The sequence below is a fragment of the Brassica napus genome, chromosome C4 (assembly GCF_020379485.1).
Source record: "Brassica napus cultivar Da-Ae chromosome C4, Da-Ae, whole genome shotgun sequence".
Classification (NCBI taxonomy): Eukaryota; Viridiplantae; Streptophyta; class Magnoliopsida; order Brassicales; family Brassicaceae; genus Brassica; species Brassica napus.
The window spans coordinates 36,908,059-36,931,802 of NC_063447.1; the positions used below are offsets into that span (position 1 = coordinate 36,908,059).

The 23,744-nt window shown below is 42.2% G+C and overlaps 1 protein-coding gene across 1 annotated transcript; it reads right to left on the bottom strand.

The window, feature by feature from the left end:
• Positions 1 to 20,550: 20,550 nt before the first annotated feature.
• Positions 20,551 to 22,361, bottom strand: LOC125586047 (telomere repeat-binding protein 6). The gene is given in 7 exon segments (XM_048755835.1): positions 20,551 to 20,706; positions 20,822 to 20,885; positions 20,959 to 21,121; positions 21,333 to 21,659; positions 21,743 to 22,001; positions 22,003 to 22,215; positions 22,296 to 22,361. Coding segments are annotated over 7 exon segments (1,248 nt in total).
• Between the last annotated feature and the right edge of the window lie 1,383 nt (positions 22,362 to 23,744).

Consider the following 23,744-nt stretch of genomic DNA (forward strand, 5'->3'; position numbering starts at 1 on the left):
CGTTGTAAAATCGTCGTAAACCGATTTTTCGACGTAATTTCGTCGTAAATGGAAAAACGCGGGCCTGGTAACTTCGTCGTAAACGTGGGCCTTGTAAATTCGTCGTAAACCAATGTTTCGACGTAATTTCGTCGTAAATCGAAAAACACGGGCCTGGTAACTTCGTCGTAAATTAAAAAACACGGGCCTGGTAACTTCGTCGTAATGTTACGAGGAAGTTACGAGGAAACCGTTTTTATATATATGGGAGAAGTCTTTCAGACGAGCACTGCTCGTATCTTCCTCCCTAACTCCTCTCCCCCTCTAAGGTAACTTTCTCTCTCTATCTTTTTTTTTTTTTTTTAGTTTAGGTTGTTAGTTTAGGTAATTAGTTTAGGGAATTAGTTTAGGTGATTAGTTAACGGAATTAGTTTAGATGATTAGTTTAGAAAATTATTTTAAACAATTCGTTTAGGATATATATTAATTTAATTTTTTTAAATTTTCTAGATGGCTCCTAGACCGAGACCAGCAGCTCCTGAACCTACGTATGCGGATTTGTTTGGCGATGGATCTTCCTCTAGCGGTCCATCGTCTTCTTCCGGGACAGTTCCAGACTCTCACACATCTCGGAGAGTTCCTTCGACCCCTCCTCCTCTTCCATCTCAGATGCCTCCCCCACGAGCTCCACCTGTCGCCCCGGATCAGTCTGCCCCACCGGCTGCAGTTCATCCCGATTTGCGGGTGCCAGCTCATGCACCATTCGCAAGATACACCGTCGAGGATTTGCTTGCCCAGCCCGGACGAGAGGGTTTACACGTTCTGGACCCCGATAGACCCCTGGGTACTTATTGGTAAGTACATAAAATTATTAATTTTAAATTTAAAATCTTTGATCAATTTTTTTAACAAATTTGTTATATTTGCAGGTTTGGGGCTAACAACCGTGTTAGCCGGAGCGTTTCAGAGACGATGAAGGGATATTATGACGGCCCTTATCCCAACTGGACCATGACTCCCGATCACGTCAAGACGACGTGGTTTAAATGTTTTGCGGTAATTATATTTACATATTATTAATATTTATATTGTTAATTAAATAATTATTATTATTTTTTTCTAATCTTTTAAAATGTTTGTTTTTTCAGCAAAGGTGGAACTGGTCCGTAGGAATCACCGAGAGGGTGAAGAGCGAATTTATTGCAAAGGCGAAAACTCGTCTTTGCAACACCGTCTCCGATTGGAAGGACAAGTGGGAGATTTACGGCTATGAGGGGAAGCCGAGCGGGGTCACAAAGGAAGCATGGGATGGCCTCATCACCTATTGGAACGAACCCAGCTCCATCCGCAAAGCCAACTCCTGCTCCGCTTCCCGAAGAACGAGGGATAAAGATGGCCATTTGCCCATGGTTCATAGATCCGGCCAAAAACCCCATGCCGGAATTCGTCTCGAAGCTGTAAGTTTTATTTAAATTTATAATTTTCATTATTTTAAACTTGTATTTATTAATTATATTTAATTTATTTATTATTGTTGTTTATTAGTTGGAGAAGACGGGAGTTTTGCCATCTCTCTCGGACTTATTCAAGATGACTCACGCCTTACCAGATGGGGTTTTTGTGGATCCTGCATCCGAGAAACTCTTCAACGCTGTGGCGTCTCGGGTTGAAGAGCAAGAGACGCAACTTACCCAACAGTCTGCAGATGGATTACCCGTCAAGTTGTCAACCGTAGAGGTCGACCGGATCTTCGAGGAGGTAAAATTTAATAATTTTAATTTTTTTTCTTTATTTTATTATTAACTCTAAATACGGTTTTATATATATACATATAGGTGGCTCCTAGAAAGAAGGGAAGGACGGTTGGAATAGGTTCCGTTAACGAAGTTGCAAGGGCGACTTCGTCATACTATTCGAGACGGGACCAGGACAACGACCGGATGCAGGCTCGCATGGATACCCAGCAGCAGCGTTTGGACTCTCTCGAGGGTTTGCTGGATGTGATGGCGGTGGGAAATCCAACTTTGCAGAGAGCTTTGGCGGAGAGACGAGCAGCTCTCGGGATGAGCCAGCCGGATCCCGAAGTAGGAACGTCTACAGACCCGAACCCCTCAGCCAACTACTTCGATGACCATGATGTTGGCCTTTAGTTTCCTTTTTTAATTTCTTTTGTTTTGTATAAAAAATTTAAATTCTATTTAATTAATGAATTTATAGTTTTTTAAAAAAAATTATTTGGTTTCATATTTAATTTTATTTCAAATATTTTAAATTTTAAAATTATTGTTTTATAAAATTTATATAATTATTATAATTAATTAATATTTTAAATATGGAGATGTAAATTCGTTGTAAAATTCCACGTTAAGTCCTCGTAACGTTTACGAGGAATTTACATAAAGCCGTTGTAAAGTCCTCGTAAAATTTACATCGACTTTACGTGGAAGCCTTACGTGGCTTTTACAACGAACTATTACGAGGTATTTACATCGTCATTTACGAGGGCATTACGACGAATAGTTTCCTTCCGCTTTACGAGGAATTGACTTCCTCGTAAACGTAACTAGGACTTTACGACGAAACCTCCGTTACGACGAGCGTTTAACAACGAAACGCGTATCGATGTTAATTCGTCGTAAAACCCCTATTATGACGAATTTACAACGAATACCGCCCTCGTAAAAAATATGTTTTCTTGTAGTGTAAACATATATAGCCGGCAGTAAACGGTATATTATTTATAAAGATATTAGAAAATGTTATCTTTTAATTTGGTTTGTAGCTAAATGATTTGTATTATTGTAGGCATTTTATCATAATTTGAGTTCAAATTGGGTAATATATGTGTGTGAAATGTATATGGATTTTCTTAAAATATAATAAAATAAAATGATTAAAATAACACTCTCTGTAGCTATTTGAATAAATGAAAAATGAAAATGTCAACAAATGAGTGATTTATAAGAAAACATACACACACGTACGAGCGAAGATTAAACGTCTATATGTTTTACAAATGTATTTAATCAGTGTCATTAGGAACATAAGAGTATTTGAAAGTCAATTACACAACTATAATTTATTGAGTTTGTCATTTGACTTTCACCCGATTAATTAGTAAAGTCATTAAACTATAAGCCGACAAGACATATAGATGTCGTATTCGGTAAGTGATGACGACACTTTCTTAGTTAACTTGTTAACGTAAACATTATTTCTAACTTTTCAAGTGATTGAAGAGGGAAAAGTATGATAATCCTTGAGCAAGAAACTATAGAACAATTCTTCGTTAGTGTCTTGGACTTATCCAACACTAATTGATATAGACAAACATTACAATCTCCATTAGCTTATTCTAACCCTATCAATAGAATTTGTCAAGGCTTATGGTTTCTAAGAAGAATTCTAATTTGAACATTTCTTTTACCGACTTTCACTGTTGGAGTTTCACATGTGTCGTCCTTTCTCTGAAACGCAAAGATAATGTGATTGTTGCACGTTTTGAGCATACTTTTCAAAATATTAGTTATGACTAATTAATACGGCAGTACCATATACCAAAATATATTCAAAATCGAGAAATAATAGGACCACTGCTTTGCTAGAAGTTTTCGAAATATTAACTTAAATTTGAGATATAGAACGTTAATAATAAAATTTCCACCGATACATAAGCTAGATTCTCTCGCTTAAGCGAATATATATAAACTCATGAGTCATGACGTGGGCACACTAGTTTTCCGAAAGGAAAAATTGTCGGTTAATTTGAGAACAACAACATTGCATATATATGGGTTCTTAAGTGTTGTTGCGACTCAATCGATCTCGATCTTTCGTAATCGCCTAGAATTCTCGCTCGCACTCGTTTGTTTCTCTCAACTCACTCGATCTCACTCTCTCGCAAACAAGAATGAATAACGAAGAAAGTAAAGAACAAACAAGCCTTTTTTGTCCAGTTCGAGTTTCGATGTGAGATCTCTGTGTCTGGGTGCTTGACGGCACAAGCAAACACTCCACTATAACCTCCAATAGAGAATGTACAAGGATCAGTACACGAGACTTAGAATCAAGCCAATCCTAATCTCGAAGATCCTATCTTTTTCTTCCCTCTCTGAATCTCTGAGTGTTTCTTTTCTTCTCTTTCTGATGACGATGAGCTGCGCTTCTTCAGTCACTTAAGTAGACTAAACCGGTACACGCCGAATCAGTTAGATCCAATAACCTACCAGTTATCTCCTCCTTCCTTCTCGTACCAACATTTCACTTAACCCAATCACTGGTTAAGCTTAATGAACCAATTGTTGTATGTCACACTTAACAATCTCCACCTTGACATCAACAATCTGCCCTCATCCCTTATGCCGTCAAGCATAGCCAAATCTCTTAGTACCTGGCTACACCAAGCTCCTTCAGAGCTTGATCGAACTTCATAACTGGTATCACCTTAGTTAACATACCTGCAGGGTTCTTGGATGTATGCACCTTCTGAACTTTTACCTCTCCAGTCTCTATCATCTTTCTGACGAAACTCATCTTCAGCGCTACATGTTTTGACACCACAACATGCTTTGTCCTGTCATGAAAGGCATTGTTCTTGGCCAAACATATTGCGCTTTGAGAATCACACCCTATGCTGACTTCAGCCTGATCATACCCCAGTTCTTCAGTCAGTCCACTCAGCCACAGTCCTTCTTTTATTGCTTCCACCAATGCGATGTACTCTGCTTCTGTAGTTGATAACGCTACTACCTGCTGCAGCCCTGACTTCCAACTAACTGTATTTCCCCCAACAGTAAACACATATCCCGTAGTCGATCGTCTCCTGTCAAGTTCTCCTCCGAAGTCTGAATCTGAGTAGCCTGCAACATTAAATTCACTCTCTTGCCTTCTGAACACCAATCCCACATCTTGAGTCTTCACCAGATAACGCAGAATCCACTGAACAGCCGTCCAGTGAGTCTTGTCTGGATTGCTCATGAAACGACTGACCACTCCAATAGCAAATGCCAAGTCTGGCCTAGTGCCAATCATTGCATACATAATGCTCCCTACAGCATTTGCATACGGATATTCCTCTTATGTGCCAACATTTGGATCTCCCTCCTTCACTGCAACTAACTTGAAGTGTGCTCCTAATGGAGTTGCTACCACATCGGCCTGATCCATGCGAAACACTTGTAGAACCTTCTTAATGTATCTAGATTGTGACAACTTCAGAACTCCACCTGCTCTGTCCCTCTCTATATCCATTCCTAGAATCCTTCGCGCAGATCCCAAATCTTTCATGTCAAATTCCCTTCCAAGCATCTCCTTCACATGCTTAATATCTGACATGTTCTTAGAGACCAACAACATATCATCTACATATAAAAGTAGATATATGTAGTTGTCATCTCTCAGCTTCTTGAAATAGACGCGCATATCAAACTCACTCTTAGTGAATCCATTCTTGATCATACAGTGGTCAAAGCATTTATTCCATTGCCGCGGGGCTTGCTTCAACCCATATAAGGACTTGATCAGTTTGCAGACATTTCCTTCTTTTCCTTTAACCTCGTATCCTTGTGGCTGTTCCATGTAGATCTCTTCTTCAATGTCGCCGTGTAAGAATGCAGTCTTGACGTCAAGCTGCTCCAACTCTAGGTCTTTATCAACAACCATTGAGAGCATGAGTCTAATGGAAATGTGCTTCACCACATGAGCAAATATCTCTTGATAGTCTACTCCCTCCTTTTGAGAATAACCCTTAGCTAGCCTTGCCTTGTGTCTTGGTGGCTCCACTCCGGGTATTCCTGGTTTCTTCTTATATAACCATTTACACCCTATCGCTTTCTTGTCCTTTGGTAAGTCAACCAAATTCCACGTTTTGTTCTTTTCAAGTGAGCCGTACTCATCATCCATTTCTGCATCCCATTTTTCCCATTCTTGACTACTCAACGCTTCCTCGTAGTTCGCAGGTTCTTCGCAGTCAATCTCTTCTGCCACTGACAACGCGAAAGCAACAACTGAATCTTCAGTGTATCGTGCTGGCTTCTCAATTTCCCTTCGAGTTCTGTCTCTTGCCAACTGGTAGTTACTCAGATCCTCTGACTCCACTGTTGTCTCTCCTTCAGCTTCTAACTCTGTTTGTGCAGCTCCACCTTCTTCCTGATCCTCTGAGACTGTCTTCGATGTTTCTCCAACCTCTGTTGAGCTTTTGATAGTCTCTCCCGACTTCTCTTGATCCACTTCAATCCCTTTTCCTTTTCCTTGATCTAGATCCTTGTAGAGTTGTTCCTCTCTGAATACAACGTTCCTACTGATCACACACTTTTGCTCCTCAACTAGCCAGACCTTATATCCCTTGACTCCGGTTGGATACCCGATGAAAACTCCCTTTAACGCCCGTGGCTTCAGCTTTCCCTGATCAGCGTGTATGTAGACAATTGAACCGAACCTCCGTAAATGACCATACCCCGGTGTTTTACCGAGCCAAAATTCTTCAGGTATGTTGAAGTCGTTCGCAGATGACGGTGTCTTGTTTATGAGGTAAACCGAAGTTGCTGCAGCCTCTGCCCAGAACTTCTCCTCAAGACCTGATTCACTCAGTAGACACCTCACATTTTCCATTATCGTTCTTGTCATGTCCCCGATCCTAGATAGGATCGTCCGGTCAGGCCATGGTGCGAGGAGACGCACCAGTCAGGTCTAAAAGACCTTAAGACAAGCGTATCATGGCCAAACTGAAGGTTAAGGAAGGCTAGCAGCTGAGACTTAACCAGGAAACGATGGAGAAAAGTTTAAAGGAGTTGGACGAGTGATTAAGGAGTTGGGCGAGTTCTGGTCCAAGCTCAAGCAGCTGGAAAGAGTGTGAATCCAGCTCATTTAGTCTTGACCAGCTCACGGGAGCTGATTAGCTAGCTCACTCAGCTGGGACAGTTGGGGGCCAGCTCATCTCAGTTTGGAAGAGTGTTCCGGTCTGGACCAGTGTGGCTGGGTCCGAGCGGTTACCGGGCCGTGCCGGCGGCTCGTGTTGGACGATGGGGCCATGTGCATTCAGGCTCGAACCAGGCTTGGGCAAAGGCTTGGGGAATGGTTTTCGATGGGAGAAACTGCCAAGGGAGCAGTTGGACCGGATAGGGGCGGTTCTGGGCGGTTATGGGCGAAAAGGCACAAAGGGACAAGTGGCAACCCCTTGCCCAATCGTTTGTAACTATCTGGCCAGGGCAGTTATTGGCTCTCTCTCTATATATACAGACCCTTAGGGTCTATTTTGGGCATGCAATTCCCTAGGGGAAAACCCTGAGAAAATCGTGAGACAAAGAAGAAGAGAGAGAGGCCGGCGAATTGAAGAGAAACCGGTGGTGGTGGTGCTTGATCTGATTTCGGCCAAGCCCTGATCGTGTGAGACAAGTGCTGGAGAATGGATACCAGACAGAGGGAGAAAGAGAAGGAGAAGGAGAAGGAGAAGGAACCAGCGCCTGGAGAACGGACCCCTAAGGTTAGTGGCGTGGTTGCACGCCATTGGGCATAGCCGGCGCCTAATCGCCTGAGTCTATGGCCTGATCGGATTGATTGCTACACCATCTCCAATTTCTGATTACTTAACTTATATTCTATATTATTGTGATATAGTCTGATGGATCAGACATGATGGTACTGAACCTAAGCCCTGGCCGGTTCAGATAAGAAGCCCTTGGCCTTGGCCGGGCTGATCGTGATCAAGATCTATATGGTCTAGATCGATTCTATGGAATCTGACTATGGAAATCTCTTAGTTGAGAATTATCATGAGTTTTAGTGAATTTTATTTAGTTTTTAGATCACATATGAAATTGGCCAGATTTGGATTTAAAGAAAAATTGATTGATTAGTTATGGAACCAGCCATGCAATGATAGAATCTCTTGTTAGGTTATCTGATCATGAGTTTGTGTATGGTGAATGTGCTGGGTTTCAGGTACATGCATGGACCGTGGTAAAGGAAATGAACTGTGAGGGCTCCAGCCATGGGAAGATGTGTGGGGATTGGGTCATTATTGACAAGTGTGAAGTATTGATAGCCTATTGCGCAAACTGTGAACTTATGATTGACTAAGTATTGTAATGTAGTAGTATGGACAAATGAATGATGTATGGATCTTATTTACTATCTATAGAATAACTATTTGTTTTTACTTGAACCTGATTGTATGAATATCCGCTGCTGAACCTCAGAATTTTGATTAAGTATAAGAAAATGTTACACTTGAATGAAGAAGTAAAGAAAACAACTAGGTAGAACGGTTAGGTAAGTCGCGGTCTGGTTGGATTGAGGAATCCAGGATCGGGTCTTACAAGTTGGTATCAGAGCATGCTTGATTCTAGGATTTGTTTGGGTTAAGGGATCAGTCACATCGGCTGTTGGGACTCACGGTGAGGTTGTTCTTGTTCCTTGTGTTGATTGATTGTTTTGGCATAACCTTAGGTTCAGATTGAGGTTTGAAATTCTGGTATGAACTAACATTTGTCTGTGTTTAAATCCTAAGGGCACAACAAGGAAGAAGTCCAGGAAAGGGAAGGAGGCTGCTGGAGCATCCGGTAATGTAGAAGGTGATGGGACGGTTCCGTCTCAGGTGTTGCCGTCTCCATTGGAACCGGTCAACAATGAAACCGGATTGCCGCAGGGACCAACCTTACCTATTGAGGTTAATGTTACTGCTGTGGACGATCAGCAGGAGTTGGGGCATGAGGAAGAAGTTGAATCTTCCCATGCAGGAGACCGGGCCGGTCATGGCACGGGGGATGCTGACTTGGTTGAGCCGTCCATGCAGGATGTGCTGGATGCGGTAAAAAAAATGGGCACACAGATGTTGGCTTTGACGCAGGCATTCACTCCTTTGGTGAATTCCTCGGTGGGTCAAGTCACACCAGCCCAGACTGCAATTCAGGCAGCCCGGGCGACAGCTCAGGCCACTCAGACGGGAGCTCGGGTGGCTCAGACAGCAGCTCGTGCAGCTGGGACAGCCGCACGGACAGTCGAAGGTCGAGCTACGGCCGAAGCTGAGATTATGGAGATCGACCCACCAGTGCGGATAGCTCAGAAAGTGGATTACCTGAGCGTGTTAGCTCACATTTCCAAGCTGGGCACAAAGCAGTTTGCTGGTAGTGTCGATCCCATTGAGGCCGACGAATGGAGGAGCAGGTTGACTCGGAACTTTAGCTCAACTCGTTGTCCAGATGAGTACAAGAAAGACATTGCGGTTCACTTCCTAGAAGGGGATGCGCACAACTGGTGGTTGGCTCTGGAAAAACGCACCAACGGTTCCATTGAGAGGTTCTCAGACTTTGAGGTGGAGTTCAACCACAAGTATTTTCCAGCAGAGGCTTGGGATCGTTTGGAATCAGAATTCTTGGACCTGACGCAGGGTCGCAGGACAGTCCGTGAAAATGAGGAAAAGTTCAATCGGCTCAGACGCTATGTGGGTAAGGAGTTGGAGGAGGAGGCAGTTCAGGTTCGCAGGTTCATCAGAGGCCTAGGGGTCGAACTCCGAACCTAGTGCTCAGTTTGTACCTTCCACACAGTGTCTGAGTTAGTTGAGAAGATGGCCTTGGTAGAGACCAACCTTGGTGAGGAGGCCAAGTTGAAATCTAGGAGCCACACGGCTTCTAGTGGATCTGGTAGTGACCGGAAGAGGAAACGAGACTCGGCTGAGGAGGGGCGATCCTCCAGTGGCAAGTCAAAGTGTTCTAAATGTGGTCGACGTCACGGGGGGGGGGGGGGGGGGGGGGGGGGGGGGGGAGTGCTGGAAGGCCATGGGAGCTTGTACCCGTTGTGGCAAGATGGATCATGCAACTCGGGACTGTCTGATCTGGGAGCAGAGTCGGGGACAGGGTTCGAGTGGTGGCGGTTCCTTCCACTGTCACGGTTGTGGTAAGCCGGGACACATCCACATGGATTGCCCTAACGTGCAAGCGGGACAGGACAAGGGTTGTGGAGATACCAGGAAGCCGAACCAGAGCCGTGGTCAGGCATCAACGCCAAGGGTGTATGAACTGTCTAAGGACGCGGACGAGGCTGGGCCATTCAAAGCGATCACTGGTAATGAATTTTATCTAATCTTTTTCAATTCAGTAGAATTGCATGGTATGGAACCTAGAACGGATTAGAATACTTTGAATGGACCTTGTGTAGGGACCTTGTGTATTGGGGGTGTGGAAACACACATATTGTTTGACACTGGAGCCACACATAGTTTTGTGAGCCCATGAATGATTGGAAAAGGATTGTTCCGGATAGGAACTAGGGATGAACCTTGCATAGTGAATGCGGCCGGTGGGCAAGTGATGCATTCACTAGGGCTGATAAAGGATATCCCAGTAATGATCAAAGACATAGTAATTCCTGCGGATCTGATTGTTGTCCGCCTTGAGAATCATGAAGTGATATTAGGAATGGACTGGCTTGGAAAGCACAGGGCCACCCTTGACTGTCACCGTGGACGGGTGCAGTTTGAGATGGGTTGTGAGGACCCAATTAGCTTCCAAGGGATTATTTCGACGACCTCTATGGTTTCAGCAGTCCGTGCGGAATGGATGCTTGTGAATGGTTGTGAGGCCTATTTGGCTACCATTACCACTGAGGAGGTCGTGGGGGGGGGGGGGGGGGGTAACCCGAACGGGATTCCGCTGGTCAGTGAGTTCGAGGATGTGTTTCGGGCGCTACAGGGTGTTCCCCCTGATAGGGCTGACCCTTTCATAATAGAATTGGAACCAGGGACGGCCCCAATGTCCAAAAGTCCTTATCGTATTGCTCATGCCGAGATGACCGAGCTGAAGAAACAACTTGAGGAGTTGTTGGATAAGGGTTTCATACGACCCAGTGTTTCACCTTGGGGAGCACCAGTCCTTTTTGTAAAAAAGAAGGATGGTAGTTTCAGGCTGTGTATTGATTATCGGGGGCTGAATCGGGTCACTGTGAAGAATAAGTACCCGTTGCCTCGGATTGATGAGTTGTTGGATCAACTCCGGGGAGCCAAGTGGTTTTCCAAGATCGATCTAGCCTCGGGATATCATCAGATTCCAATTGAGCCAGGTGATGTTCGGAAGACGGCTTTCCGGACACGGTATGGGCACTACGAGTTCGTAGTTATGCCGTTTGGACTGACCAATGCACCAGCTGCGTTCATGAAGATGATGAATGGTATCTTCCGGGAGTACTTGGATGAGTTTGTGATTATCTTTATAGATGATATACTCGTGTAGTCCAAGACTAAGGAAGACCATGAAAGGCATCTTCGGGCAGTGCTGGGACGCCTGAGGGAACAACAACTCTTTGCTAAGTTGAGCAAGTGTAATTTCTGGCAGAAAAGCATTGAGTTCCTTGGACACATAGTGTCTGATCAAGGAGTGTCCGTTGATCAAGAAAAGATCAAGTTCATCCAGGAATGGCCGCAGCCTAAAAGTGCAACGGAAGTAAGAAGCTTCTTAGGGTTGGCCGGCTATTACCGGAAGTTTGTCAAGGGGTTCTCGAGCTTGGCTCAGCCCATGACGTAGTTAACTGGCAAGGACGTGAGATTTGCATGGTCTGAGGCGTGTGAAAAGAGCTTCTCAGCCTTGAAGGACATGTTGACCAGTGCACCGGTCCTGGTATTGCCAGAGGCGGATCAACCTTATGTTGTGTATACTGATGCATCGATTACTGGACTTGGGTGTGTCCTGACAAAGCACGGGAAGGTGATAGCCTATGCTTCACGACAGTTGAGAAAGCATGAGGGCAACTATCAGACCCATGACCTTGAGATGGCGGCTGTGGTGTTTGCATTGAAGATATGGAAATCATATCTATACGGTGCTAGGGTGCAGATACTTACGGATCTAAAGAGTCTGAAGTATATCTTCACTCAGCCTGAGTTGAATTTGAGACAGAAGAGGTGGATGGAGTTTGTGGCAGATTACGATCTGGACATAGCTTACCACCCAGGGAAAGCTAACCTAGTGGCTGATGCCTTGAGCCGCAGGAGGGCGGAGGTATCGGCCGAGAGGGAGGCTGATTGTTGGGGTTGAACACGGTTACGGCGAAGTTAACGTCCAAATCTCCGCAATACAAGTATGTCTTTCCGCAACAAATCATGCTCGGTCAAGAAAATGTCGCAACGTATGTTCCCGAGATAAAGCTTCGTTCGAATTCTATTTAGATCAGACATAAGCCATCGGAAACATACCCATACCAGCTACGGATAGGTCCGAGTATGACGATCATAACACGGATGAACCAAGCTCGGTCATTACGCAACTACCGCACATGCACGCTGTCCGGTCGTTATGTAGCGACCGAGCTCGAGCCAAGCTCGGTCGCTACGTGGCGACCGAGTGTCCGTCTCGCTCGGTCGCTACGTAGCGACCGAGCATCCGTCCCCTCGGTCGCTACGTAGCGACCGAGCTCTTCCGAAACGTCGATACGACATTAGTCCATGCATTCTCGTCTACCCTTTGATGCTATCTCCCGAAGACCGTAGCGAACCCATTTCATGTTTCCCGCCATTCTAAGTCATCGATCAAACTTTACGGTAAAAACCGCGGAAAGTTCGTTCTTTATCGAAAGAAGCCGTAATACACGCTTCGAGTCAGAAGACGGCCCAAAGGGACCTAAGACATGACTCGAGGCCCAACTTACGAATTCTTAACCAACAGCCCGTAAGCCGCATGACGGTTTACGCTTGGTTCGCAAGGAAAGATAAATGTTAAGTTTCCGCGGATAAATACGAAATTTTGAAGATAATTACGAAGATCGGAAAAATGGAATATCTCCATTTTTATGCTATGACGGCTTAAGGGCAGAAGAGGAAAAGCGTAAACCGACCTAGGAGCCAGTATATAAGGAGTCCTAGACGAGAGGCATGGGGAGAGACTTTTTTCGGAGCAAACTTAGCACTTAGAGTGATTTAGGCATATTTCCATTTTTGTTATTTCGAGCTGCGACTCAATTAGGTTTAGCCGTCTTAGGGTTGCTTGAACTAGGAATCTCGCCGACAGCTCTCGAGCCCAAGCTTATACCTTGTTGTAACGCTCAAACACGGATTCAGAATAAGATCTATTTTGCTCTCTTTTTACGATTTTTGTACTTTGTCGTTGATATCTCGTGTTCTGATTGCTTAGCGTGTGGTATTAACAGATCTCTGGGACCTCTGGGAAATTAGGGTTTTCCTAGTTTCCTAATTTAAACGGAAATCGACAGTGTGAATTTCGGTTCCCACATTGATGAACTGGAGGGGATGGTGGGATCCTTGCATCTCAACACCTTGGTTGGGTTGTATGAACAGTTAGGATTGGAGGCCGTAGATCAGGCCGATCTCCTTACCAGGATTCGACAGGCACAATGCTTGGACGAGAACCTCAAGAAGGTGGCTTCCAATGACAAGACGGAGTACCAGACGGCAAGCAACGGTACGATCTTGGTCAATGGAAGGATTAGTGTTCCCAATGATAAGGAACTGAAGGAAGAGATTATGAGACAAGCTCATAAATCTAAGTTCTCGGTTCATCCTGGGTTGAACAAGATGTATAGAGATATGAAAAGGTACTACCATTGGATAAGGATGAAGACTGATGTCGCTGAATGGGTGGCTAAGTGTCCTACTTGCCAACTTGTTAAAGCGGAGCATCAAGTTCCTAGTGGTCTACTTCAGAACCTGCCTATACCGGAGTGGAAGTGGGATCACATCACCATGGATTTTGTGACTGGATTTCCCACGACCAGGAACCGGAAGGATGCGGTGTGGGTTGTGGTCGATCGCTTGACCAAATCGGCACACTTCCTAGCCATCCGGAAAGGAGATGGTGTGGATCAAATTGTGCGTATCTACTTGGACGAGATCGTGAGGTTACATGGAGTTCCAGCACGCATTGTCTCGGACAGAGACCCAAGGTTTGCTTCTTACTTCTGGCAAGCTTTCCAAAAGGCCTTGGGCACCAGAGTAAACATGAGCACGGCTTATCATCCTCAAACAGACGGACAGTCTGAGAGGACGATCCAAACCTTGGAGGATATGCTGAGGGCGTGTGTACTGGACTGGGGAGAGTCCTGGGAGAAACACTTGCCTTTGGTGGAGTTTTCTTACAACAACAGCTTCCACACAAGTATTGGCATGTTGCCATATGAAGCCTTGTATGGACGGCCTTGCCGGACACCTTTATGATGGACCCAAGTGGGGGAGCGTAGCATGATGGGTCCTGAGATTGTAGAAGAAACCAGAAAAGATCAGAATGGTCAAGGAAAAGATGAAGGAGGCACATGATCGTCAAAAGAGCTATGCGGACAAGCGTAGAAAGCATCTAGAGTTCGAGGTCGATGACCTGGTATATCTCAAGATGATCACGTTCAAAGGCAGAACAAGGATCACTGGGAGGAGGAAGTTGTATCCTCGGTACTTGGGTCCTTTCCGCATCATAGAACGAGTGGGAGCAGTGGCATAAAAGTTGAATTTTCCTTCGGCCATGGATGCATTTCATAATGTGTTCCATGTATCCCAACTCAAGAAGTGCTTGACGGATCAGGATATTGTCCTGCCTGAGATACCAACTGATCTCGGTAAGAACTTAACCATAGAGACAAGGCCGGTTCGTATCATTGATCGGACGGAGAAGGCCATGAGAAAGAAGACGGTTCCCATGATTAAAGTTGTGTGGGATCACAATGGTAAGGATATTATCACATGGGAAACGGAAGGGAGAATGAAGGCTGAGTACCCAGAGTGGTATAGCCAGTTCTTACCAGAGGTTGCACATAACTTGGATTCGAGGACGAATCCATTGTTGGTGGGGGAGACTTGTCATGTCCCCGATCCTAGATAGGATCGTCCGGACAGGCCATGGTGCGAGGAGACGCACCCGTCAGGTTTAAAAGACTTTAAGACAAGCGTATCATGGCCAAACTGAAGGTTAAGGAAGGCTAGCAGCTGAGACTTAACCAGGAAACGATGGAGAAAAGTTTAAAGGAGTTGGACGAGTGATTAGGGAGCTGGGCGAGTTCTGGTTCAAGCTCAAGCAGCTGGAAAGAGTGTGAATCCAGCTCATTCAGTCTTGACCAGCTCACGGGAGCTGATTAGCTAGCTCACTCAGCTGGGGATAGTTGGGGTCCAGCTCATCTCAGCTTGGAAGAGTGTTCTGGTTTGGACCAGTGTGGCTGGGTCCGAGCCGTTACTGGGCCGTGCCGGCGGCTCGTGTGGGACGATGGAGCCATGTGCATTCAGGCTCGAACCAGGATTGGGGAATGGTTTTCGATGGGAGAAACTGCCAAGGGAGCAGTTGGACCGGATAGGGGCGGTTATGGGCGGTTATGGGCGGTTATGGGCGAAAAGGCACAAAGGGACAAGTGGCAACCCCTTGCCCAATCGTTTGTAATTGTCCGGCCAGGGCAGTTATTGGCTCTCTCTCTCTATATATACAGACCCTTAGGGTTGATTTTGGGCATGAAATTCCCTAGGGGAAAACCCTGAGAAAATCGTGAGACAAAGAAGAAGAGAGAGAGGCCGGCGAATTGAAGAGAAACCGGTGGTGGTGGTGCTTGATCTGATTTCGGCCAAGCCCTGATTGTGTGAGACAAGTTCTGGAGAATGGATACCAAACAGAGGGAGAAGGAGAAGGAGAAGGAACCCGCGCCTGGAGAACGGACCCCTAAGGTTAGTGGTGTGGTTGCAGGCCATTGGGCATAGCCAGTGCCTAATCACCTGAGTCTATGGCCTGTTCGGATTGATTGCTACACCATCTCCACTTTCTGATTACTTAACTTATATTCTATATGATTGTGATATGGTCTGATGGATCGGACATGATGGTACTGAACCTAAGCCATGGCCGGTTCAAATAAGAAGCCCTTGGCCTTGGACGGGCTGATCGTGATCAAGATCTATATGGTCTAGATCGATTCCATGGAATCTGACTATGAGAATCTCTTAGTTGGGAATTATCATGAGTTTTAGTGAATTTTATTTAGTTTTTAGATCACATATGAAATCGGTCAGATTTGGATTTAAAGAGAAATTGATTGATTAGTTATGGAACCAGCCATGCAATGGTAGAATCTCTTGTTAGGTTATCTGATTATGAGTTTGTGTATGGTGAATGTGCTGGGTTTCAGGTACAGACATGGACCGTGGTAAAGGAAAGACATCGTGAGGGCTCCAGCCATTGGAAGATGTGTGAGGATTGGGTCATTATTGACAAGTGTTAAGTATTGATAGCCTATTGCGCAAACTGTGAACTTATGATTGACTAAGTATTGTAATGTAGTAGTATGGACAAATGAATGATGTATGGATCTCATTTACTATCTATAGAATAACTATTTGTTTTTACTTGAACCTGATTGTATGAATATCCGCTGCTGAACCTCAGAATTTTGATTAGGTATAAGAAAATGTTACACTTGAATGAAGAAGTAAAGAAAACAACTAGGTAGAACGGTTAGGTAAGTCGCGGTCTGGTTGGATTGAGGAATCCAGGATCAGGTCTTACAGTTCTGTTCATACGCTCTGAAACTCCGTTCTGCTGCGGGGTGTATGAACAAGTCATGTGTCTCTCTACACCAAATTTCTTACAAAAACCATCAAATGCAGAGTTACAAAATTCTAAGCCATTATTAGTTCTAAGACATTTTACTTTCCTATCTACCTGATTCTCAACTAAGTTCTTCCACTCACAAAACTTGCTAAAAGCTTCATCCTTAGTTGCTAGGAAATAAATTTAAACCTTCCTAGTATGATCATCTATTAACGATAGAAAATACTGCTTCTTAGAGATGGAGAACTGAACATGGGGAGAGCCCCAGAGATCAGCGTGCACGTACCTGAGGACATCCTCACTGTTGTGCTTACCCACGTTGAAACTCAGGCGTTTGTTCTTTCCCATAATACAGCTTTCACAGAAGTCCATCTCTGAAATTTTCTTCTTGTCTAGAATCTCCTTTTCAGCAAGTATCTTGAGGTTCTTCACACTCGTATGAGCTAGTCTGAAATGCCATAGCGCAGTATCGTCTTTACTTGCAGCTACATATGCAGACGGTGTGATGGTCTCTCCATCCAGCAAGTACAAGCTTCCACACAGTAGTCCTCGAAGAGCCAACTTGCCATTCTTGAAGAAACTCGTCTTTCCTTCTCCACCCTCTTGTTTGAATCCATGCATATCAAGAGAGCTAACAGAAATCAAGTTGTCTTGAGATTAGGGACATAACTGACATTATCAAGCTTGTTGATTGTTCCTCCATTGGTGTTGATCATGATAGTGCCTATTCCTTGAACAGATACGGCTCTATCATCTACCAGTAATACTTGCCCTCCCGTGAACTCTCGAAAGTCACTGAACCATTCTCTCCTGGACGTCATATGATATGAACATCCAGAGTCTATTACCCATCTGTCCCTAGGGTGTTGATCCGAGATAGACAACGCATCAACTTCAAGCATTTTGTCTACCATCACTGCTGCCTCACCGTCTCCCTCGCTCTCCATTCTTTTCTTTCTGGAGAAGCAGTCTTTCTTCATATGACCTTCCTTTTTGCAGTACCAGCAAGTCACCTTTGATCTGGATCTCGATCTTGACTTGTTGTTGGAGCCTCTTCCTCTGTAGGTCTCCCTTTTGTCTGGTCTACCACGAGCAATGTAGGCATCACCGGGTCTTTGAGATGTACATGACTCCCTTACTTCCTTGAGTTAAATCTCCTTAGACTTTGCAGCGTTGGTAACATCTTCAATCGTCAGTGTATCCCTTCCATACTTCAGTGTCTCCTTAAGCTGGTTGTACTGTGACGGGAGTGAGCTCAGCAACAGTTTCAAGAAATCGTCTATATTCTCATCTATTGACTTAGACTCTTCCATCTTGAATGTATAAAACTTGTGTTGAAGATGAATTCTATTTGGAAGAGTTTTGGAATTATACAACCTTTCGAGTGCAGACCAAATCGTCGCCGCCGTTGTATATTCTTCTAGCTTCCTCAGCACATGATCTCCAAGATTCAGGATGATCATGTTCATTTTCTTCTCCGCTCTTTCCGACTTCTCTAGCTCGAGCTTCTTGATCCGCTCCTCGAAGTCCTCCTCTGCCTCGCCTTTCTTCATCTCAATTTCTGATCCAGAAGTCGTCGGAACTTCAATCAGTGCATCCTTGAGGCCAAGAATGGAGAGATGAGCCATCATTCGTTTCTTCCACATGGAGAAATCTCCTTGACCGTTGAAACATGCGATCTTGACCTTCGCCATCGATTCCTTCATCATTCCCCCAATAACTTGGGCTCTGATACCACTTTGTTCTGACTCAATTGATCTCGATCTTTCGTAATCGCCTCGAACTCTCGCTCGCACTCGTTTGTTTCTCTCAACTCACTCGATCTCACTCTCTCGCAAACAAGAACGAATAACGAAGAAAGTAAAGAACACACTAGCCTTTTTTGCCTAGTTCGAGTCTCGATGTGAGATCTCTACGTCTGGGTGCTTGACGGCACAAGCAAACAGTCCACTATAACCTCCAATAGAGAATGTACAAGGATCAGTACACGAGACTTAGAATCAAGCCAATCCTAATCTCGAAGATCCTATCTTCTTCTTCCCTCTCTGAATCTCTGAGTGTTTCTTTTCTTCTCTTTCTGATGACGATGAGCTGCGCTTCTTCAGTCACTTAAGTAGACTAAACCAGTACACGCCGAATCAGTTAGATCCAATAACCAACCGGTTATCTCCTTCTTTCTTCTCGTACCAACATTTCACTTAACCCAATCACTGGTTAAGCTTAATGAACCAATTGTTGTATGTCACACTTAACAAGTGTGAGACTGTGAGTCTCTAACAAAAATCAATAAAAACAATAGTATTAAAAGAATGAATATGTTGAGATACTAGTCAGAAAATTTATTGAGATATCTTTAGATGATGTTTTAACATTTGAGATATACATTCTTTTAAATCATAATAAAAAAAATCTTTTGTTTTTTAATAGATGATGTTATAGAATTTATTTATTTTTAAATTACAAGATGTTTTCAAAATTTTAATATAATATTATTGATTTTTATGGTATATGATCTTTTATGTTTTTAGATTTTATTTATTGATTGAACTATGGTTAGTTAAATATGAATGATGTTTTTTGTTTAAAAATGTAAAAATTAAATGTTTTTTAATCTTTATTCATTATTCTAAACGTTAAATGAAAAAAAAAACAGAAGGGAAGTACTTCATCTGTTTCATAATATGATGTTTTAGCTTATTGCACAATGATTAAGAAATTTTCATTATTCTAAAATATATCTTTAAAGATATAATTTAAAAATCATTCAACCGATTATAAAAAAAACCGTAAAATTTTATTGCTTAAACAGTTTCCAATAAAGTTAAAGTTAAACCCTAAAACATCAAAACAAATCAAAACATCTTATATTTTGAAATAACATAAACCTTCTAAAATATCATATGATTTGAAACGGGGAGAGTATTATTTTTGTAAATTTTTGTGAGAGATTCAAACTTGAATACTCACGATGCACGATGCAGGATGCAACGGAATGTGGTTGCTCTAACAGGTTACGATTAATCATTAGAGTCATATGTATGGGCTTAGGTTATTTATTGTTAAACTAACTTTGTGCCTGGGCTGATATAAGTGGTTTGGCACAGCACAAGTATCTAATCTTCTAATTAAGATAAAACCCTAAGGGGGTGTATTCAACTGAGAGTTTTAGATGATTTGTATTAAAATGACAAATCCACTGTTATTCAAACATGAATTTTAAAAACTCATTTAAAATCTACTTTTTTTGAACTTAACATTTCGTAGAATACTCTAAAATCTACTTTTATTGAAAATATTTTAAGTTGTGGAATTTTAAAGTTTTGAGGTTATTTTAGGGTGTTTAGGTGGAGTTTCTTAGTTAAAAAAATTAAAACTCAAATCCCATGATTTTAGGTTATATTCTAGAGTGGTTTAACAAAAATCACATAAATTTCTGCAACTTATTGAAATCATCTAAAACTTCATTAAAAGTTAAATCACCTCAAATGTTATATTGAATACACCCCCTTAACCCGTGACAAAAAAAAAAAGAAGAAGATAAAATCCTAATAAAGAAAATATTTACTTACCATGGTTACAAAATATGTCACTGCAAATTAACAAAAAAAACATATTTTTTTTAAGATATTTTTGTCATATGTCATATTTAGTTTACCATACAGATACACCACATGACCACAATAATAGAGCATTATAACGGAGAACGGTAGAACATATGAATTGTGTTTCTCAAGATTTTTCTTTGTAGACATTTGTGAGTGGGATCCCCATTTGTAGTCGAAACATTATATAGTGACTGAGAAGCTACACCACCTCAATAATCTAGCAACCACACCTTCCCGGGTTAAAATGTTCCCAAATCACTTTTGGTGGAGTAGTTGTACATACTCTTTTATCTACCAATACATACTCTTTTATCTACCGGTAGGAATGTTCAAGTACCGAACAATCTTTTGTGTATAAATCAAAATACTAAACTTAATCATTCGAAATAGAATCTAACCCAAGTTGTATATCAAAACTGTTTTATATTTATCAAAAATAAAACTATTTCCTACAAGGAGCGTTTTTGTCTTCTTGAGTTCCTATTCATCGGTGACCAGAGAGCGTGAACGGCTAAAACCCTATCAAGAAGCTCTTGAGGCACAGGTTCGCCTCTTCTTTGCCTTGCTGATATCTTTGCGGTGTGAACCAACGTTTTCCATTTGTCCTGTTTTAGGTTACACATATTATTAAATATGCCTATTTTATTTAACTATTTTTATCAACAATAAAAATCGACTATATATTGTTTTTGTAATTTATAAAAAGTAAGTACTACGTACCTTGACATCAACGTAAGTTTGATGATTTGCATGGTCAAATGCATGAGACTTAACGTCGCGCCACCTGAAATTCAATAGTTAACATGCCCAATTTATAGCTTGAAGCTGGAACTAGAGCTTATAAATTAATTAATTACCTTCCGGTGCCGAGACTTTCCACGGCCTGAACCAGTACTTGTACTTCTGAGACAGTGAATGGCCTTCTGATTCTTCGGTGAACCATCTCTTGCTGCGTAGGCGGTTTCATGAGAACCTGAACTACAGATTTAGCTGGCCTCGTTTTATTGCTCTCCATGGACTCTAGAACCCTAATTTTGAATTTAAAAAATTGACTATCATGATATTTCTGACCGTCATTATTAGAAGGTACTAAGAACAACAAAATTAGGAATGCTTATTCATATAATATACAATTTTCTCGTAAGAGCATTGGTTGTAGCATTAGTTTATACCAAAAAGAATCTTATTTATGGATGAAAATGTTACTTATTATGGTTATAGTTTGGTCAACGGCTTTAATTGTGTTTCCTAAATCGCGTTTTTGGAGAAATAGTGGTTAACGTTGCTGTTGTTTCTGATATCTGCGGTTCTAGCGTGAATCCCAAAGAGCTAAGGTTGTGGTTGTTTCCATCAACATCACGAGAAATCCCAATCTGAAGAAGCGTTTTGGAGTCATCAACTATGGTTTCACCTCGTACAAGCACTCCAATATTTAGTCCGTCCTTAAGAATCCGTGTTACCGCCTCCAATACCGCTACTTTCAGTGACCCGACCGTGGCTGATTCGGGAATGTCCATCAATAGCTCCGAGATTTTCAACGATTCGATAACAAATTTGACTGAAAAATACGACAAGAGATCTAATTCTACGTAAATAAAATTTGTTCGTATATATTTGACCTCAAAAAGATATATGATCCACACCGGTACGGATCATCATGTGCTTCAGGTCGACTATTGTTGTAAAACAACTTTCTTTTCTTCAAGGGATACATATTTTGCGATTCTTGGCTAATACAACCTCCCTCTTTCGTGGAACAAATCTTTCTTTTCCCGTCTACATAAATCCAAATAAACACAAAAAATTGTATAAATAACTTGCGGTACTATAGCTAGCGAGTGACTTGATCTTACCAATATTGGAGTTTTTCTTCTTGTGTGATGGAAGGACCAAGAGCTAAACCAGTCCTTAGACAATATTACCTGAGAAGGTTTCTCCCGACAAGGTTGAGGCTTAACCTCAGCTTCCATTGTCTCCAAAAAGTTACTTGCGACGAAATCGTTCTTTGACTTCTTTGTTTCCTAGGCCTTGCTATCGCCTGAGTATTTCCCGGCAACTTGGGCTAAAACCTCGAACTTGGATCTATGTTTTTTCATCAATTTTTTACTACGTCCCTGGAAAAAAGGTGTGGTCGAGTGAGCCAATTGTATGTAACTTGTGGAATAAAGGTTGTTGGGTATATATATATGCTTACTCTGGGTGAAATATAAGCCCCAGGAACCACAGGAGTTTGGTAAGCTTCGAAACTACAGTCCAACATGTTCCTGATACACACGTTACAACGGATTGGTTGCGTTAAGCCTGATCCTGCGCAGATTTTTTAGTCATGTTTGCATAAATCAGATCGTATAACAAAAAACATTGATGAGGTAATCATGAAGATGTATATTATGTATCAGTTCGTGAAGTACATGAGGTAGTACATGCGTGTGTCATGAAGATGGGCTTGGTTGAAGTTCGTGTTATGTGATGTCTGTGGGCTTGTTAAGTTTGGAAAAGAAGCAATATTGGAAGATTTACATTAAGTGTAAATGATATTACTTAAAGAGGAAAAGGCAAGAGAGTTATTCCTTGGGAGAAAAAAAAAAGTTGCTTAAGTTGCTTTTGGAAGAACTTGGAGAGCAAGCAAGTTATGGTTATGTATACATGGAGGACGTGCCTTTATGGTAAGAGTTGTCTCTGCAAAAGAAGAAAACGGAGAGATCATTGTTTGGTGTTTGTGTGATCAAGTTTTTGGTGTTGTTGCTCTGCGTTAGGTGCTGACGTAGTTGTTGAAGTACTTCCGTGGAGGTGGAAGATTGAAGTCTAGATTCAGGGAGAGTTTAGCTCGGGGTCGGGAAGATTCTGATAAACAAAAATCTAGACTCTAGGGTGAGTTTTAGCTTAGGATTGAGGTAATCCTAAAGGATTCTTGTAATAGAAAAGATTGGTGTAGACTTTCTTGTTCAAGTGAATTCGAAAAGAAAAAAACTTGTATGTTCTTTATTAAAACATTTATACTCTGTCCTTACTACACTAACAAATCAAACCGAGGAAAACAAACATTGGATCTAATCATATACACAACACAACCTTATAATTAAGTTTTTTTTTTCATTTTTTCTGAATCACTTTCGATTGTTTTTTGCGAGGTGGAAATTGAGATTTATGTTAGAACATGGTTGTGACTTGTGGAAAATAAAATATATAGAAAGATTTGAGCCCCGTAAAACATCCGCCTTTAAAGCTGGGTTTGTGTCTGAATAAAAAACCCCCATGAAACCACAAAAATTCTGTACAAAATAAATTCCAAAGTTTCAAAAAATGTTTGAACTTATTTGACAACATCTGTCAACATCTAATTAGTCTAAACTTCAGTAAATTAAAAACATTTTTTTTTCCTTTAAAGACACTTTTATTTTCTGGGGCTAAAACTAACCACTGGTTTTTTTAACTTTATTTAGCTTTAGCCCTAAAACCTTCCTCTGAACACTTTGGACCAGTTCTTCCGTTCCGGTGATCCACTGCTTCTTTAATATCATTCCTTGTTTTGACACGTTAACGAGTCTCCTTTTTTGGATAAATCTCATATCATTCTTTTCACAACAAATCTCATGTCATTCACTAATCCTTTCTTTTTGTGTTGTGATCGGATCTCTCTTTC